Source organism: Gasterosteus aculeatus, chromosome 7 (assembly GCF_964276395.1).
Source record: "Gasterosteus aculeatus chromosome 7, fGasAcu3.hap1.1, whole genome shotgun sequence".
Classification (NCBI taxonomy): domain Eukaryota; kingdom Metazoa; phylum Chordata; class Actinopteri; order Perciformes; family Gasterosteidae; genus Gasterosteus; species Gasterosteus aculeatus.
The window spans coordinates 16,153,579-16,170,393 of record NC_135694.1 but is presented as its reverse complement, the minus strand read 5'-3'; the positions used below and the strand labels follow the sequence as shown (position 1 = coordinate 16,170,393).

At 40.7% G+C, this 16,815-nt stretch overlaps 1 protein-coding gene across 1 annotated transcript; it reads left to right on the top strand.

Annotated features, from left to right (window-relative positions):
* Nucleotides 1-11,193: 11,193 nt before the first annotated feature.
* Nucleotides 11,194-15,928, top strand: LOC120821221 (uncharacterized). Its single transcript, XM_040179591.2, has 2 exons — nt 11,194-11,610; nt 13,174-15,928. The coding sequence occupies exons 1-2, from the start codon at nt 11,538-11,540 to the stop codon at nt 13,989-13,991; spliced, it is 891 nt and encodes a 296-aa protein (XP_040035525.2). The 5' UTR covers nt 11,194-11,537; the 3' UTR covers nt 13,992-15,928.
* The last annotated feature ends 887 nt before the right edge of the window (nt 15,929-16,815 follow it).

Here is a 16,815-nt window from a genome sequence, read left to right as displayed (position 1 = left end):
CAGACTCGGCTGCTCCGTCATTGTCTAACTACCAAATCTTTGAAAGTGGCACATTGAATTGTCTCAGTCTGCTTACTTCTAACTTTAGATGCCCGTGAACGTAGGAGCATCAGACACTACGTCTACATTTGTGTTAAACAAAGGCACTATCGCAGACCCAGATGTGAACTTTGTGCCTTTATTGTTTGTGTTGAAGATGTGGCCGCTTTGTTCTGAGATCTTGAAATATTGGGCTCCGCTGCGGCTGCTATGTGACGTTCTTACCTCCGCACAGTGATCGTAGGGGTCACGCTCCCCGAGGCCCGAGAACGGGATGTTTTTGGATAAACTAAGATTTCCTGTTGTCCACCGAGGTGCCAACGGATGCTTTTATTGGAACCAAGTTTACGTTATACGCTAGGAGGGAACATCCTCTCTGCTGCTCAGTGTTCAGCGCAAAAACACCGTTTCATGTGCGACTGGTCGGCTTCTCAAAAAAAAAAGTTGGCCAGTCTGTATGTGAGTGGCTGACTTACTGCAGGGGAACAAATGGAACTCATTCACGGCCGGTGGTCGAACACACTGATCACATCATGGTAAAGTCTGCCCATGTGTTTGTGTGTCTCCTCGGCAGTGAGGTCAATGATGGCCGTTCCGTGGTGATGGTCCAATGCGTCTATAAGTTTGAAATAATTTAGTTAATGTGGTGCTATTTAAATTCATAACTGAGCACAATCAAATCATTAAAAGAAATGTATTAAATGCTGCCTTTTTTATTGAGCCATTTAAGTCAATCTGGACATTGAGTGTGAAAAGGTTTGTTTGATTGTACCACCAGTGATCTAGGACAAAATAGCACACACATGTTATAATATGAATATATTTTTAAATGTGAAATAACATTAGTATTATAATTGTTGGGGGGACTTCAGTTTGATACGGTACCTTTGGAATGCATGTTAGACTTTTCCATCCAATATGTATCATGTGAGTCATATGTTAGAGGTCAAATGCAATTTAATGACAGTTGATGAGTTGCATCAATGATCTAACAAGTTAAATCTTAGATAGGAAGAAGTACATTATCAAGATTTCTTAGTAAGTTGAAAACCTGCACACTGAACAACAAGATATTTACTCAATTTACTTAATTTATGTTTGGTTCCATAATTACATTACAAGTATACTGTATTTTGAAAAAAATGATACCAGTGCTTCTTTGAATGCATCATACCTGACACTGCAAGATTAAAACCTTTTTCCCCTCATTTGATCATCTCTTCTGTACCTAAACACTTCTTCTACATTTTCAAATACTAGTTATGCTATGATACGATAAGAAATGCTGGCCATTTGCTCAGTTATTCTTACTTGTGTTCTTGTTTTGTCTCACTTCTTGTTATGTTTAAATGTTATATATCTATGACTGTCCATCAAGCAATGTGTCCAGTCCTGCAGCCACTTCCTCCTATTGACATGTGTTTGATTTAATGATACATATAACCAGCATGCCAACTTGAAAATGCGACCTCGAGGAGAGAAACTCATGATTTTTAAACATCCTAGACTTTCTCCGTCCCAGATTCTCTTCAAGATGTGGCTACCATTAATATATTTTAGATAGCTCTGACCCTGGGGTCAACCGTGCACATGTTCTTATTTCAAAAGAGTTCCCCGAATTTCTGGAACAGAACAGGAAGTAGGTTGAGTGAAATTGGCATAGGAAGAATGTTAGCTTTAGCTGCGTGGCTTCTGGGTCTGTAGACATTATCAGACATTCCTTTATATAGTAGACTCAAGGCGGAATCGTTGTTTTCCAGGTAACCCAGACGGGGATAACCATCTGAGGAGGGAAGGTAGGACAGAGGGCCAAACTCTTGGAGGTTTCCCTCGATCAGGCCGGTGGAGGTGGAGTGGCTCAGTGTATCACAATGCAATCCCTGGGAAGCACTACCCAGCTTCCTTTCATTAACGTGGCTCTGCAATGGAAAACCCATCTGGCTGTATTCTGGCTGTTTGTTTTCGGAAGCAAGCAGGGCCCTGTCTTTGTTCACACTGCCATGCAGTTTCGGTGGGTCCACTCTTTTCTGTTTGTTTGCTTCTCCTGCAGCCGAAATAATATTCGATTAATTAAACTGCTGTGGTTGAAAGGGGCACTTGTCTCAGGTCAGTTCTGGGCACTGGGGTTGTTTTGTCTAGACGAGGTTGCTCCACTATCTATCCCCTCCCTGGACTTAAGCCAAAACACATATGCACATAACCGAACTATGGGCCTCAATGACGCTCAATGAAACATTAGGCTGATAATCATCATTTAAAAATAAGGATATTAGCCATGTCCACTTCCAAGTGGACCACCACTAAGATCAGGGGTAAATGGTAAATGGACTGTACTTGTATAGCGCTTTTCTAGTCTTCTGACCACTCAAAGCGCTTTAACACTACATGACATCATTCACCCATTCACACCCATTCATACACTGATGACAGGAGAACCATACACAGTGACACCTGCCATCAGTAACTAACATCCACACACTGTAGTCGCAGCTACAGGAGCCATGTTGGGTTAAGTGTCTTGCCCAAGGACACAACGACATGCAGGTTAGCCGGGCCTGGGATCGAACCGACAACCCTCTGATTGGAGGACGACCGTGCTCCCCACTCACCCACAGGTGCCCAAACCTTTTTCTAAGCTGGCCAGATTTGATAATGTGAGGATGCCCGGGGGTCAATAGTCCCTTCTGACCTTTTTTAACCATAAAGGTTACATGCAAATAATACACAATTTCCAATGTCACAATCTTCTTTATTTTTTAAATGGAAATGCAGCCAAATACAAGCCACTCAGGCAGGTGTGAACAATTCTGCCTTTCATTCATATCTGGAGAGTCAAATAACGTTGAGCAAACTGTATGGAATACCTTACACCCATGAGGTTGATCAATATGTTTACCTTATGATCATTTTGAACAGGAGTCATGCGCAATGCTATTTGTTGTCTGTTAAAGGAGGAATTGCATTTTTATGATTTATTTAAAAGTGCTAGTGAAGTGGAGTAACGTGTTTTTGTCGAAGACGACCTAGAGAGTCACGTCTTTGTGTCTGGAAGTCGTTGGTTTGTTTGTTTATTTACCATAGACTTTATTGCCCCGTGCATCACCACTGCTGCTTTTCATCGAGGACACATTTGTCCCGTATTTTCCTCCACAACTTTGTGCACCTCGCGACCGGCAAACGGGCGTTTGCGGAGATCTCCCTCCATGAATCAGAGGCCATCCGCGCGTCCTTATAGTCCGCCAATGACGGCTTGTATTGGTCATTTTTACGCATTCCTTCGGACAAAAGCTCTTCAATCTGATCCGTTCTCTCGTAAACATTCTTCGTTTTAATAATGGCGGTGTTGGGCTATGAAACCGGAAATGTGATCGCTTTCGACACAAGCCTAGAAAAATGGGTTGATGCACGCAAGGAGGTGTGAAAAGGCACGCAAGGGACTCTTGCGTCTGCGTTTCCTTGTGTCGCTCTGAAAACGCAGAAGCATAAACTAGGATTTACACTGTCCTTTTTTAAAAATATTCCATGAACGCACCAGTTTTTAAAATGGTTCTTGTTCCCAGGTTTATTGAATGAGGACAAATAGGCCTAACATTGAGTGCAAAAGCTTCTTGATTCAGTGGTCACTGTTTTGTGTCTCAAACAAGTTAACGTACCTGCAACTTGCTAACATAGTAGCAAATTGCTGCGTGCTGAAATAATTAGAAACTAACTGCTTTTTGGAAGCTAGGAATTTAGGAAGAACTTTGGAACGTGACTGTTCGTAAAGCAATTTCTGTTATTAGTGGATTTCATAGAAACATATTTTTCCTTTAAAGCAATAGTCTAAGCCAGGAGATCATGGGATTAGCATAACAACTGTGTTGTGTTACCATCATTGTCCGTCATATAGATCAATGCTTTACTGTACAGTAAAAGTGTCCCGTCTCAGACTAAGTGGGATTGGGTTTTTAAAGCTTTTCGAATTTTAAGGTGTGAAGTGTTTTAGGAATGTTTCTGGGATATAACTACTTTTTACAAGGCAATTGAGAATCTGGCTTTTATATCCTCGTTGACACAAAAGTGTACTCAAGGTCTAAATGGCCAAATGTCTTAAACACCTGGTATACCTACAGAGTCCATTAAAAAAAAATAATAATTCTCAGTGAAACGGATGTTAGACCATCGTTATCTTCTGTACTGTGATGAATCTACACTCAACTTGATTATCTGAGCATCATACAGTTACAAGAGGGATTTATAACCGGGTCATTTGATTGGACCACTGAAAATTTAGTTGGCTTAGAGTGTAGCAGAAGACTGTGGCTTCACACCTCACAAATCCTATTATATTGAAAGGATTAACCTGCCACACTCTCCTGATTGGCGTATTCTTACCTTAAACCCAACTAATCTTATTCCTCATGTAAACACAACAAACCCAACCAATGAAGACAGTAGTGCTAACCAATCCGAGGCAATGGTTAGTCATGATTTGAAATGATGAGCACACGTCATATCATTTCTTACAGAAAGAGAAGATTAGTCAATGTTGTTATAAAAATATATGAAACAAAATTATTCTTTGGAAAAGGTTTTATTTCACATATTGTTTACTAAATAGTGATTTCTAAGGAGAGAATGTAATCACATTTTTGAGATTAGTAGAATTCACCGTCCAACACAGTCACTTAGCCTGGGTGATCTTTGGTTGAGGTGTGGCTCTGTCAGTCATCAGAAAAGGCTCATTCATTTCTCAGTTATGTAAGCACTATGGAATGACTCGTTCTGACATGACCCATCAGGACAGGACTCACTTGAGCGAACCTTCTGTCCTCTCACAATGTCCAGTCTACACCTTCTGTCAGGATGGCTGCCCACTTGAACCAAAACAATGGTGCACTTCGTCACTCCTGATGGGATATCCTGATTTATGTTATCGGAGCGGATCCATCAAGTGGATCTTTATTTAGCGACGAGGAGGCGCAGGACCCTGCCTGCCGGTGCCCACTCTACTCCAGATTGAACAGACACGCCAACCTGTTTGTTTTGTTATCAGCCGTCACATTGATTCATCGTCGCAAAGCCCCAGACGGAGCGGAGGAAGTTGAGCTTTGTTTTAAGAAAGGACCACAATCTAAAATAAACTGGAACACTATCTTAAATCGTTTCTCATTCACTAAAATTTCTCAGCAAAACAAGCCTTTTATTTTTTCCAAATGCGGATACACTTGATTTGTGTTAAAAGTCATCCTAGGTGGATGCAGTGATATAAATATTTTTTCCCAGGTCTCCGCTGGCCTGATGCCACTGACACTGTAAACATCCCAACCTGTGAGGTTATTTGTTTTCCTTTGTTTAAACTATTTTGACGTCCATATAATACTGAGGAAAAAAACAGGGGAGGCGTTGTCCCGAATGTCTGTATTTATGCAAGCACATCCCCTGGCCTCACAGAATCAGCCAACGCCAATCAACCAGTGATGGTTGAACCCCAAACTCCAGGTGGTGGCTCTCAGGAGGGCAGCCAGTCAGTCGGTGTCAGTCCGTTGCCCGGTTGATGGAGTAGGGTATTGATGGTTTGGCACAACAGTTTTTTGATATTCCCGATCACTCGCGTCTTAAGTCCAATTGAATAGAGCTCAATGAGAAAATTACTTCTCACATGATTTATTACAATAAAATCACTTAACTCAGGGCTTTAAAACGGCACTTACCACAAACCAACGGGTGACCCCACAACGACAACATCATCTCCTCACATACAGTCTATGGTTTATACATTTACATGTAACACTCACAATGATATTAATTCTTAAATTTAGCACACAGAGATTAGTATTTGCCCAAAGTTCCCAAGGTTGTTTGGTTGTACTGTTATGCTCCACACGAGAACATGGAGGTACAGCACCTTCCATTACATTCACTTGAGCACTCAATCTTCACCGGAATTTCCTTGGTAGCCTTCAGCTTTGTCTGTTCTTGTCAGTGACAGAGGGTTGTGTCCTCTCCAGCTCGGAACAAGAGGTTAAAAATACACGAGAGGCAAAAGAGACGACAGAGTGACGATGACAGTGAGTGACTGTGCTGTCAGATGTTTTCACGGAAAAAACAGGGTGGACATGCGGACATCCTTAAACGCTGTGTACTTGTGAGGGAACTCTATCCTAGACGCCTTACCTTTGGTCCCCGGGAGGAATTTCTGCAGAAATACGGTTCATAGCAGCATCTGATAGAAAGGAAATGCCACAAGATAACGTTTTAATACACTCAACCTCGGCTTGCATTTGTATGCAATTCATGTGAAAAATAAAAACACTTTACGCAAAAATGTCCCTAAATATTTTTGCTATGATGACATTTTTTGGTTCGGGAGTGTTTCTGTCAGCAAACAAAAGCAATCCGCTGTTTTTGTGAACAAGACTCCCCCGGGTTGTATTGTCGTGGAATCCACTATCTGCCAGCAAATTGTCTGTTCCTGCCGCTAGCAGCAAATTTATTGGCCCAGGCCATTTGCAAGAACGGAAACTACTTTGCATGGCAAAGAACAAGTCTGGGAGCTGAACAATGGTTACCCTTGTGAAATATGGCAACAGGGTCTCACCTTTGACTCTGTGTGCCTCACCTTCATGTTTGCGTAAGCAGGTTGTGTTCTGTACCCCATCAGGAAGAGGTGCTGCAGGAAATCCAAATCTGAGGTGGGATTTAAGTAAACTTACAATGTTTGGACCCCAAAAGAGAGCTTATCTGGTTGAAATAAAGGGTAGGAACCGAGTGTGAACTGTCATCCAGAATCCACAGGGAACCAAAGATGTACACCGCCGGATCGCTGATTGGATGACTTGTTATTTCCACATTGTTGGGAGGTCATGCTGACCTACCACACAAACTGCTAATTGTGCTCAAATGAAGCTATACCAATTATAATTACATCATGGCGTAAAAACATTTTAAAGATAAAATAAATGTATTAGAGGAAGTCATTGACATATTTTTTAAAAAGAAGAAGATTGAGATAAAATCCTTCACTCTTTCTACTATTTATAAATTTAAGAATAAAATAACAACAGTAACAAAAGTAATATTTTTATACAAATAATGTGTTAATTACTGCAAATTGCTGTATTGTTATTATCCATGCATGCGTCATTTTAATATTGAAGCTACTTTTAGCTGCTTCATATAATGTTGGAGCCTTTTTTTAAGAGACCCATAGAAACCGTACACGCTGAATAACAACTAAATTCTTTTCTAGGCTTTTTTGGCTTTACTTGAGCTTGGCTCAGTCTGTATTATGTTTTTCTTCATTGCCTACAAAAACAATGCAATTCTTCAAGTTGTTGTTGGTCATGAGTATGTGAGAAAATTCTCAAAAGTTTGATAAACCCAGGCCAAGATACTCAGCAATTTCTTGCCTTCCAATAACAATGCTATTCTAAAATTTGTGTGAGGCTATTTGACTGAACAAAAATGTATCAAATGAAACAAAACATTTATTTCTGGTTAATTTTGCTCAAAAGAGATTATAGAGAATAATCTACGCAAATTCTATGCAAATTCTAGCATTCTTTTTGCTGTCCAGATGGGTTTATAAAGTGTGTTAGCTCCAAACACCACCAACTGTGCTGTATTGTGAATGCAACATGTAGTTCCACAGCAGGACTCACCGCTTTGTGACCTTCAGCCGTTATTCATTAGCACAGGGTTAAAGTTCTAGCCTCACACTCCACATCCTCTTTGACCTCCTGCTGACAGTGCGACACACACTTTCCCTCACATTTGTCCTTGCACACTTCACAATTTAGTTGACCCTCGACACCTGAACCCACTTATCCTTTTAAACACCCATCAGTGCGCCTGTGCTGGCATTCTCCTGTCTGTGTTAAACACATGTCTCACGCATCGACTGGTGTGGATCCTGAAAGCAGGCGTTGGGCGGTGGGGACTTTTCCAAACCCACGAGGTGTTTCGTATTAAATGTAGGCTCACTAGGGACACTTATAGGCCAGCAGTGGTATAACATAAAATAGTAGAAACAACCTACTGCTCCACATGTGGTAGACGATTTTGAAATAAAATAATTTCTAATAATAATAATAAAATACTATTTATCAAAAAGCAAAGCCTTTGGGAACAAACTAATTAGACTAAACAAATAACTATAATCCATGAAATCCAGGCTAAATAAAGCAAACATCCAGATCATGGGTCTAATACTCATGAAATAATATTTTGTCACCGGGACGTTGACCTTTCAAAGTGGGCGTGGATGTGGCAGGGCAGGTAAAAGGGCGGTCCACTATTAGCACCCAGGTTAAGGCAGAGCGCTTATAAAGGGGGGGTTGAAGCTTACCTGATCATTTCATCCTAGTGATTCACACGCTTGAGGCCACCTGATTGGGTAAGCCCTGCTTCTTTCTAACTTTAAAAGCAGGATTTTCACACTGATTCTTTTAGTTAGTAACATTAATACATTTTTTATCAGTCTTGCTTGGCGAGGGTGAATTACCTCAATCACCTGTTCCAGCTGGGGGAAGAGGCCGTGAGTCCAGAAAGATGTACTCTGAATGAAATGTTTGGTAAAGTTTTCTTTTCAATATAAATGTTTCTTTTGTTTTAAACAGACATTGGAGACAACTACGTTTTTTCCCCTATTTATTATATGGTATTTTTAAAAAGCCATGTTTTATGTTTTACTTTGTTGTGGGGCTTTCGGCTGTGTTGAAGGGAGGGACACAGAGCAGCCATCTTGCATGTGTTTCTTGCATTGTGTGGTTTGTTTTAGTCATCTTATTTGCTGGGATTTGTTTGAAGTGTTATTCTATTATATTTTGTGACTATTTACTTTACCTTTACACTGACCTCTCGAATGTTACAAGTTAGTCCTGCGTGGTCTATTTTCTTGGTTTTGTTTGATCTAGATATTAAGTGAACAGTATTTAATCTCTTTTTATTGACTTATTTGATGAGTTGATTTGTCTAGTTGATTTAATAAACTGTTTTAGCTACACTCTTAAAAAATAAGTTAGATTTTATTAAGTCAAAGAATAAATATTCAAATAAAGTGCAAACAATGAAAATAACACAAATAAAGAAACCTTGCATTAACAATGGAAACAAGAAAACACAAACTGTGGTTGAAGCCAGAGAATATTTTTTCCCCCAAAACATTATAATGAACACTTGGTGCAATACAATTGCAATTACAGTGCTTCTTTTAAAAAGTAGGATGATATTAACTTAACTTAACTTAACTTTTAAAGTGGAAATACGAGATACAAACGTCCATATGTTTCAGTGTAAGTGAAGTTATTTGTGACGGAGGAGGACAAGGAAGACACAACCTGTTTGTGGACGTTTTCAGTAGAAGATGAAGGAGCAGTGATGAAGCTGCTGTGACATGTAAAGATGTTGTCGTTGGTGTCTGGGCAGTCCAAGGGAGGTGTTGCCGAGTGGTTTCTTCACTTCATCATGTAGGCTGCACAGGTTAGCTGCAAATTGATTCTGCTCCAAACAGAAAAAAGATGGATTGTTAGAAGCAATTTTGCTTTTACTTTAGTATTTCAATATTCTAGTACTACATTTTAGCAGGTTTTATACTCTACACCTTTAGGGACATATAATACTATAAATCAGCACCTATGCTGCTAATGTTGCTAATACACTAATGAATCAGTCCATCCATCCATCTTCAAACCGCTTATCCTGCACACAGTGCCGCGGGGGGGCTGGAGTCTATCCCAGCCAACTTCAGGCGAGAGACGGGGTTCATCCTGGACTGGTCGCCAGTCAATCGCAGGGCACTAATAAATCAGTAATGATAATAATCCGATAGTACTGTATATATAATTATACAACAGTCTGAAAAGGGTTCATTGTATTTAATGCTCAACTTTGGATACTCCAGTTGGTTGATAATATCCTACTTTACCACGAGCAAAAGGTCAGGACTAATAGTTATAGTAATATAGTAATATAGTTATAGTAATATAGTAATCTTTTTAAACAATGAGAAACTTATTCAAGTTCCTCTTGCACCAATGGACTTGTTGTTTCTGACCCAGGACATGTTGGAGATAATAATGGTGTGAAACATGAGCTGTCTAAGATGTAATATCAGTAGGATTCATTATTATCTCCTTTGGGTTTGTGCCATCTTAGTTTTTGTCATATTAAACAGAGACATTTAGTTACAGGTTCCTGTCTGGGCTACAGGACAATTTGCTCATGTCAGATGTGTTGTATTCATTCAAATTAAAGAACTTTAATGAGACTGTTGTCTTTTCTTTTTCTAAGTAAGTATACAAACATTTGTATGAAAAAATAGGCATGATTTAAAACTGCCCTGTAGTTTATGGTGGTGAATGTTTAAATGTAACCTTTAAATAGATATGTTCACTAGTATTTACCATTATCACGTCTCACTTTATCTGTAACATTACATTACAGGTCATTTAGCTGACACTTTTATCCAAAGCGACTTACATTGCATTTTTAACCCATGGCTTTTTACATTTTGCCAGGGGAGCAATTAGGGGTTAAGTGTCTTGTTCAGGGACACTTCGACATGGGACAGTGTTCACTTTGCATGGCCTCCACTGGATGAAAATCTTCGAATTGATCACACACGGACGAGAAGAGATGGGGGGGATTGTGGCCCGTTTGGAACAAAAGGCCGTCATACTTGTAGTACTGCAGCTGAGACTCCAACATGTGTTGGCCAAAATACATCAGTGAATAAAAAGATAATGATGTTACAACGCTGCCGTCATGTGGAGGTTTTCAGGATAACTCACATGGGTCGTCATTAATGTGACTCGTTTTCATAAATAAATTATAATATGCAGCATCTAGCGATCGACTCGCTATCAGCGTTTATAAGACCATATTAATAGTAAATAGTCATTTAAAAATGAAATTCCCCGGTATCATCTTAAGAAAACCACCTCAATTTAGTGTCAGGAAAGACAAATATACTCAATGGAGGAAAAATGTTTTGCAGCAATGAAGGGAAAGAAGTTCAGGAATGTATTAATTGTGCAATCTTTACACGATGTCGATGGAAGCATGCATGGATTCAAGTGTATCATCATGTCTTCTATCTTTCTACTCAATATTGGACATCTAAAACAACAACAACAATAAGAATAAGAATAACAATCATTCTTGGCTGAACCTGCATTCTTTTGCATGCACTGTGTCATCACAGATTATCACACACACCGCCGATTTATGGAAACACCTATCCAAACATGTCCAAAGATTCTCACGCACAGCGTCAGCGCGCGTGAGTAAACGTCAGGGCAACAGGAGGGTGACGTTTCACTGAGGTCACCTCAAAGCTGCTGGCCTTTCTGAATTCACTTCTGCTGTTGAACTTGACGAGTGTAGCTGTGTTACCTAAAAAGTTGAACGGTCTGAGGCCCAATTCCGTGGAAAAGAACTTGTGGAGAACACATTGTTGGAGAACCGATTAAAAGTACTAACGAGTGTACGCTAAGGAGTTTTACGTGGAGGAGACGATGTCTTCCAGTGGACCCCCTGCGGCGGAGCCCCTGCTGAGCAGACTCAGACGGTGGATCCTCGGCTTTGCACGTAAGAAATATTTTCATGTTTTCATGTCAACCCAAATGTGATTATTAATGTTCTTAACATCCATGAGTGGCTCATCTCAGTACCAAAATCGCACTTAATAACGTTAAATGTTGAAAATTAGAAATGGAATGTTCTGAATTTAAGCTAGCAAATTATGAAGAAACTGATTTGGGGCACTCCTGGAGTTTCTTCCGTGTAAAATGGCAATAAAACGTCAAGAGTGCGGGTTTTTTTTGCAGAGACGGTGTGTAATGTGTCAACACATGTTTAAGGGTTTAAATATTATTTTTGTTTTTCCTTAAATGCATATTTTTTTCGACGTTTGTCTCGGAAATTGGGGAAACAAAATGGCGCCGAAGGCAGTTTTACCGAACGTTGTGAGATAAACAACTTTTTTTGTATAATCACAACAACGGAACGTCCAGAAGCGAACTTCAGAACGTTTAGGTTTAGTTCCATTTAATACCCGACTCAGATGTTGATTCTAGAGCCTAAGAGCCTGAAAGAAAGATGAAGTAAACATTAACGTTAGCTCCCTACAGCTAATGGACCTATCGTTAGCTTAGTTTACAACGTGTTTCCTGTGGATATTTTGGAGACCCGTGTTGTTAATTGCTCTGAATTAAAGGCAGTTACCCACGGTCGTGGGTCTCTCCACATAAAACCTTTTTTTTAATCTTATCATTATTATCATGAACTAAAGGGAGTATTATACACACTGAATAGAGTAAAATCCACCTGTTTCAAAATTGAGTTCTTCCAACAGTTATTGGAAGAACTCAATTTTTTTCGTGTGCAGGATTTCCATCCAATACATCTTTGTAGACATGACTTAATCTAAGAACATTCATGAAATAGGATTAAATTGATTTAGTCCAACTTATTTTGATCAAATTTGTCTCAAATGAATAGATACCATTAATCGAATATAAAAAAATGTTGTTTGTTCTACTCAATCTATACTCAAAAAGTAAGTCATTGGATGAACTCAATTTTTTTGTGTGCAGGATTTCCATCCAATACATATGTGTAGACATAACTCAATCTAAGAACATCCATGCAATAGGATTACATTGAATAAGTTCAATTCATTTTGATCAAATACTTCTAAAACAGACGTTGGCAGGGATTGAGTGTGATGCACGTACTTTCCCTTTATAAGTGCAGACGGTGGCTATGTTCTCACATGGAAGTAACATTTTCACATATGCTTCTGATTATTAATGTAGGCTCTCTGTAGGGGATGTACTAATGTAACGTTAGTTCCTTTTTAAAGCAGACTAAAATTCATTGTTTTCCTCAAGAGTCATGCTCCAACATCCCCTCATTAATGTTTCAGAATGGTGCAAACCATAGTGAACATTTTTAGCAGTCAAATATGATACAACAACTTGTAGCTGTATATGTAACATGTAACATGATTATTACACCGAGCACACATGGAGCTTCTGATTATGTTTTAAATAGCCGTAACAGAACTGCACAGCATTGGGTATTACTTTAAGGTGGTAGCTTTGTGTTGGTTGTGAATGTAACTTTTTTTTATGAATTTGTTCTACCCAGGTGGACCCCTTTGGCCCCTCTTCGGCGTGGTTGGAGCGGATTGTGTGGACGAGCTGCAGGAGATCGAGCCCCCCAGGGAGGACAGTGAGCCACAGGTTCCTCTTCCTCCTCCCTTCGCTGCTCCCTTTGCTCCTCCCTTTGCTGCTCCCTTTGCTGCTCCCTTTGCTCCTCCCTTCGCTGCTCCCTTCGCTGCTCCCTTCGCAGCTCCCTTTGCTGCTCCCTTTGCTCCTCCCTTCGCTGCTCCCTTTGCTGCTCCCTACCCTGCCCACTACCTTGCTCACTACCCTGCTCCCTACGCTGCTCCCTATGCTGCTCCCTATGCTGCTCACTACCCTGCTCCTTACACTGCTCCCTATGCTGCTCGCTACCCTGCTTCCTATGCTGCTCCCTATGCTGCTCGCTACCCTGCTCCCTATGCTTTTGCTTTTGCTGCTATTCCTGACCCTCACGCTGACCTTAACGCTGACCCTCGAGCTGACCTTAACCCTAACCTTCACGCTAATGGTGATGATGTTGATATGAACGCTGAAATTGACCATATGCTTCAAAGACACAGGTTAGGGCTACCCAATGAGGAGGAGGACTTTGAGATCGATGTCGTGGGTGAGTTTCCGCTTCAGGTCCCTGTGCTGGACATTGAAGACATCGGGCCAGTGCCCCCAGAAGACTCTTTTGAGGAGCTCCTGGATGCAGATGTTCTTGAATCTCCCTCAACTTCTGGCCTCAGCTCCTCCGCAAAACGACGCATGGACGAGAGCGACGGGGAGGAGTCTGCTGCGAAGAGGGCGCGGTGGTCTGAAGACAGCGACTCGGATTGACAATACTCCGGGAAGCTTTGGAGCAACCTCTGAGTCCACTTGCAGCAGGAACAGTGGTTGCCATGGTAGCCTTTGCGTCTGGCAGGGCTTGTGTCCCCCATGTAGCGTCTTGCACTGGGGCTTTTCTTTAGTATGGAGTCATATTGCCACAAGTCCATTGGTCAACCTTTATTTCATCCGGGAAAGCTTTGCGTCTGGCGGGGCTCTTGACTCCTTGTGCAGGTACTGGTAGCCTTTGCGTCTGGCATGGCTTGTGTCCCCCATGTAGCGTCTTGAACTGGGGCTTTTCTGTAGTACTTCTTCATTGTGCGGTGGATCGATCAACTTTTCTTTCATCCTGACGGCCGGCCTTCGCGACCGGCTTGGCTGGCGATGCCTCAGGTTGCCTTTGCGTCTGGCAGAGGCGTTGACACCCCGAGCATGTAGCCTTTGCGTCTAGCAGGGCTGAAGAAGACAACATTGTTCTCCCCCACCCACAGTATCCGCATTCCTTTACAGGTCAAGAGGGTATCAGTGAAAACTGAACTGATGTGAGACAAACAACAGAGTAAGTAGAACCCACGAGGTTAGAAATACCTTTATATGGCCAAAAATATAGTATATGCCGTTGTGGAAATCCATAATATTTAAATATTTAACAATTACTTAATCCACTTAATCATGTTTTTTTCCCATTTGAGGCCACGTGAAAAAGTAAGTACCAGCTTCTGTTTTGTTGAGACAGTGACCTATAACATGAATACAAAGTAATATAATTTACTATAAACTGCCTGCTCCATCTATTTGTTCATAGATCATTTTGATTATGTCATGCAAAGATAATTTGTCCATGCCACTTACCACTATGTATTGTTACCTCTCCTACTTCGACACCTGAGATGCTGCTGTTCACCGTGGACGAAAAAGGTAAGTGACTTAGAATAATCTACGACCTACAGGCAACGTTAGAAGTAGGTTTGTGTATTATATTGTGAATCTGTTTATGTATGTTTACTCTATTATGCAAATATTGTTTTTACTAACCAATACTTTTACCACGCTCCAACTGTGCTGCTGCTGTTCACCGAGGACCAAAAGGTGGGTGTGAGCGCGTGACTCGTGGTCCACTACAGACTATATATATTATCACTGATTCAAGTTTATCTTTAGAAATATAGGAATATAATTAGAGTACAAGCTTGTGACCTGCGAGAATAAGCTAAAACCTGAGTAACTTGGTTCTTCGCGTTACATCACTGATTCAATAAGCAAAATGTAATATGTGTTACTCACTGTTATTTTTATTTATTTATTGCCACTACCTCTCGCTGTGGACTAAAAGATGAGTAAGAGTTTCCGACCTATACAAATATGTAGTATAAAGTAATGTGTGTTATTGTGTAAACAAGCTAGGAGACAAGGAGAGCAGACTAAGTGAACTACTTTCTATTCTTCTGTTTTTAGTGACTCGACTTCCTGCACTACATCCAGGGTGACCATGACAAGAAAAGACAATCGCTCACTCCCGACCAGATGAGAAGGATGGCTGACCAGAGGACAGGCTCGAGAGCTGTGGGCGTCCACGGTTCAGTGGATTAAGTAGCTTGTTGCTAACATTGTAGAAGATGAAGCCTGTGAATGTCTCTATATTACAATAACATGCGACCGGCTGATAATGTTAGAATAGGGAGGATTTAGTGTGAACACCAACACTCAGTGTAACTGAATCTGGATATGAAATACATGTTGTGTTGCATTCCTGTTGTATTTCCTTACCAAAGAGAAAGAGGAAAAACACTCCTATCTCTTGTTTTTTAGGGCAGCACTCCTGTTGTATCCTTTGGAAATCCCCGTTCTCCTGAGAGTGGATGTGAACAGAGCCGCACAGAGCCGTCCACTCAGCACATTTCTCCACCTCACTGCTTAGGTGAAGAATTCAATAAAACACTTGAGACATCTCATGAAACTCTTTTGTTTTGCAAGATTTTATTTGGTTCAACCGAATGTTCATGTGAAGCTTTTAAATGAAGTGAATCGGTTGCATGTGTCATGAAATGCATCGTGGTTTAAATGGCCCTATACCAGCTTTGCATCTTTCAACAAGCAGGCACACCAAGTCATGTGGATTGCTCTGTAGAACATAGAATTTAAATGAGTCCATGTACAGATTAAAGCACTGCCACATATCACACAGTTGAGGAACCATCAAAGGGTAAGAAGATCATGGCTTGTAAACACTTTTAAACACTAGAATAATACGTATTTCATGAGGTAATTAAGCTTTAAGTTGGGTCTGCGAAACAAATCCTGCTTTCTTCAAACATGCAAATGAAAGTTTAAGGTTGTGATGATCATGAAACAACAATTGGATGGATGAAATAATGAAATGCTCTGCAATGAAAAGTCTGACGGTGGCGCCAGAGGCACCTCTATGTTTTTAACCGAATTCTTCTCTGGGTGTGAGCTTAATCGGTTTCAAACAGAATGCTGAGAGCACTCATCAGTCCAGTGTTTGTTTTCCAAAATACTTCATAAAGTCACATTTATACAACATTTTACTGGAGACAAGAAAACATTTCCTAATGCTTCTTCCTCACATAGTTGAGCTCATCAAAACAGGTGAATGATGTTTCCACATACAGCAGCAGGATGTAACAACAAGTAGGCATTCAAGTCGTAGTCCATGGAGAATCCAACCACTGCACGCACCTCTTGTACTGGAATCAATGCAGCCTCAATAAACATACGGCCCTGCAGCTTGAGCTCTCCATTTTGTATTGGATGACGTGTGTTCTTCATCAACTGCACTGGTTTCAAGAATAAGAATAAAATGAAGACCAAAAGG